The sequence below is a fragment of the Manacus vitellinus genome, unplaced genomic scaffold (assembly GCF_001715985.3).
Source record: "Manacus vitellinus isolate BGI_N305 unplaced genomic scaffold, ASM171598v3 scaffold_21_pilon, whole genome shotgun sequence".
Lineage (NCBI taxonomy): Eukaryota > Metazoa > Chordata > Aves > Passeriformes > Pipridae > Manacus > Manacus vitellinus.
Window position 1 is genome coordinate 6,789,634 of NW_021939546.1, and position 2,459 is coordinate 6,792,092.

The 2,459-nt window shown below is 46.8% G+C and overlaps 1 protein-coding gene across 1 annotated transcript; it reads left to right on the forward strand.

The window, feature by feature from the left end:
• Positions 1–4: 4 nt before the first annotated feature.
• Positions 5–1,504, forward strand: JUN (Jun proto-oncogene, AP-1 transcription factor subunit; the record flags this gene model as incomplete). Its single annotated transcript, XM_008925174.4, has 1 exon — positions 5–1,504. A coding segment is annotated over one exon (819 nt), but the record flags the coding sequence as incomplete, so codon positions are not given.
• Between the last annotated feature and the right edge of the window lie 955 nt (positions 1,505–2,459).

Genomic DNA, 2,459 nt, shown 5'->3' on the forward strand with positions numbered 1-2,459 from the left:
CCTGTCCGACCCCTCCAGCAACCTGAAGCCGCACCTGAGGAACAAGAACGCCGACATCCTCACCTCGCCCGACGTGGGGCTCCTAAAACTGGCCTCGCCCGAGCTGGAGCGGCTCATCATCCAGTCCAGCAACGGGCTGATCACCACCACGCCGACCCCCACGCAGTTCCTGTGCCCCAAGAATGTCACGGACGAGCAGGAGGGGTTCGCCGAGGGCTTCGTGCGGGCCCTGGCCGAGCTGCACAACCAGAACACGCTGCCCAGCGTCACCTCGGCCGCGCAGCCCGTCACCAGCGGGATGGCACCTGTGTCCTCCATGGCCGGCAGCACCAGCTTCAACACCAGCCTGCACAGCGAGCCCCCCGTGTACGCCAACCTCAGCAACTTCAACCCCAACGCGCTCAGCTCCGCGCCCAGCTACAACACGAACAGCATGGGCTACGCGCCCCAGCACCACATAAACCCACAGATGCCCGTGCAGCATCCCCGGCTCCAGGCGCTGAAAGAGGAGCCACAGACTGTACCTGAAATGCCCGGGGAAACCCCTCCCCTGTCCCCCATTGACATGGAATCACAGGAGAGAATCAAAGCCGAGAGAAAGCGCATGAGGAACAGAATCGCGGCGTCCAAATGCCGGAAAAGGAAGTTGGAAAGGATTGCCCGGTTGGAGGAAAAAGTGAAAACTTTGAAAGCCCAGAACTCAGAGCTGGCATCCACTGCCAACATGCTCAGAGAACAGGTTGCACAGCTTAAGCAGAAGGTCATGAACCACGTCAACAGCGGGTGTCAGCTCATGCTCACACAGCAGTTGCAGACGTTTTGAAGAGACGCTTCAGCGGGAACTGTGATGTTGTGGTACAACTAAAACGGGCGAAATCCAAAGCGGCAGAGGCGTAAAGCTGATGGCAAAGGCTGGAAGGCTGTCCTGCCTGTGCTCTGAAGGCGCATGTGTGGAAAGACTGGCAAAGCCTTCGGCTGGAGCCGGGAGTGGAGCGGCCGGCGCCGCGCCGGGAAGGGCTATTCCTGCTCGGATGAGATGTCAGATCTTCGTTTAACATTGACCAAGACCTGCATGGACCTAACATTCGATGATCATTCAGTATTAAAGGTTAAACTGCAATAGAAACTGTAGATTGCTTTATGTAGTATTCCTTAAGAAAAAAAAAAAACACAAACAAAGTGGGAGGGAGGTTTGTGGGAGGCTGATTTAAAAAAAAAAAAGAACTATTCTGCCTGCCTTCAAGTAAATTGTGTATGTACATATCTTTTTTTATTTTATTTTATGAAAGTTGATTAATGTCAATAAACTACTTCATGACTTTGTAAGTTATTTTTATGTTGTTTATTTGGGCACTGCCCAGTATTGTTTGTAAATAAGAGGCTTTTTTTTAGCACTCTGAGTTTACCATTTGTAATAAAGTATAATTTTTTAATGTTTCTGTTTCTGGAAAAAATTCTAGAAGGTTCTATTATATTTAAGAAAAAATAAAATAATTAAAATGTATTTCCCCCTCACACTTTTTTTTTTTTTGCTAGTGGCTGAGTTGGGAGAATGCCCTTTGCGCTGGGCTCTGAAGGGTAGAGGGATTATGCTGAACTTGCTGTCTAACTCCAGACATGTCCTGGAGAAAGTGAGAGGAGATGGGGAGAAGCCAGATCCTGGTCACTAAAACAATACAACTTTTTGGGTTGTCCTGGAGTTTTATTTCCCAATTGTAGCCTGAGTGCCTTGGCTGCCACATTCCCAGGCCCAGTTCAGACAGCTGACTGACTTCAGGCAGGGTTGGAGAGGGGTAGAAAGCCAGGGAATGAAACTGTTCCATAACTGGAGCAACTGGCTACTTGATCTGACAGGCTTTTTATTAAATTAATGCCCTCAAGAAGATAAGGCAAGCAGTTGTACTTCAAAAAAATGCTGTAGGCTTCAAAATAAAAATATTCACCTTTATTCCTGTGTTTTTTTTCCCAGGTAGGAGGTGATCCTTGTTTGTTAATATTTATGGCAATGCTGTCAGCAGTAAAATAATTTTACAACCCTTCCCCTGTCTCTAAATCCTTTCCCTTTTGGGTGTTACTCTGGATTCTAAACTTTTTGGCAATAGGAAAGCTGGGAAAACTGAAGTTAGTGGGAAATTAAAAGAGCAACTTGTTGAAAAACAGCAACTCCTGTTGCTTGTTTCCAGCAACTTGCTGAAAACAGCAACTTCTCTAGCACTTCCCAGGTATTTTTTTATAATGTAATCTTGGGGTTTAGTACAATGACAATATACAGATATAGCTTAGAAACCTGCTACATTACTTGGGAGGGGGAGGGTGTGGAACAGTTTTATACCAGGATTTTCAACATGGTACCCAATTCATTTAATTTAATAAACATATTTAAAGGAGACCAGATGTTTTCCTGCTTGCTGTTCGAAGCCTAACAGCTAGGAGGAAGTAGATGATACAAAAAGACAGCC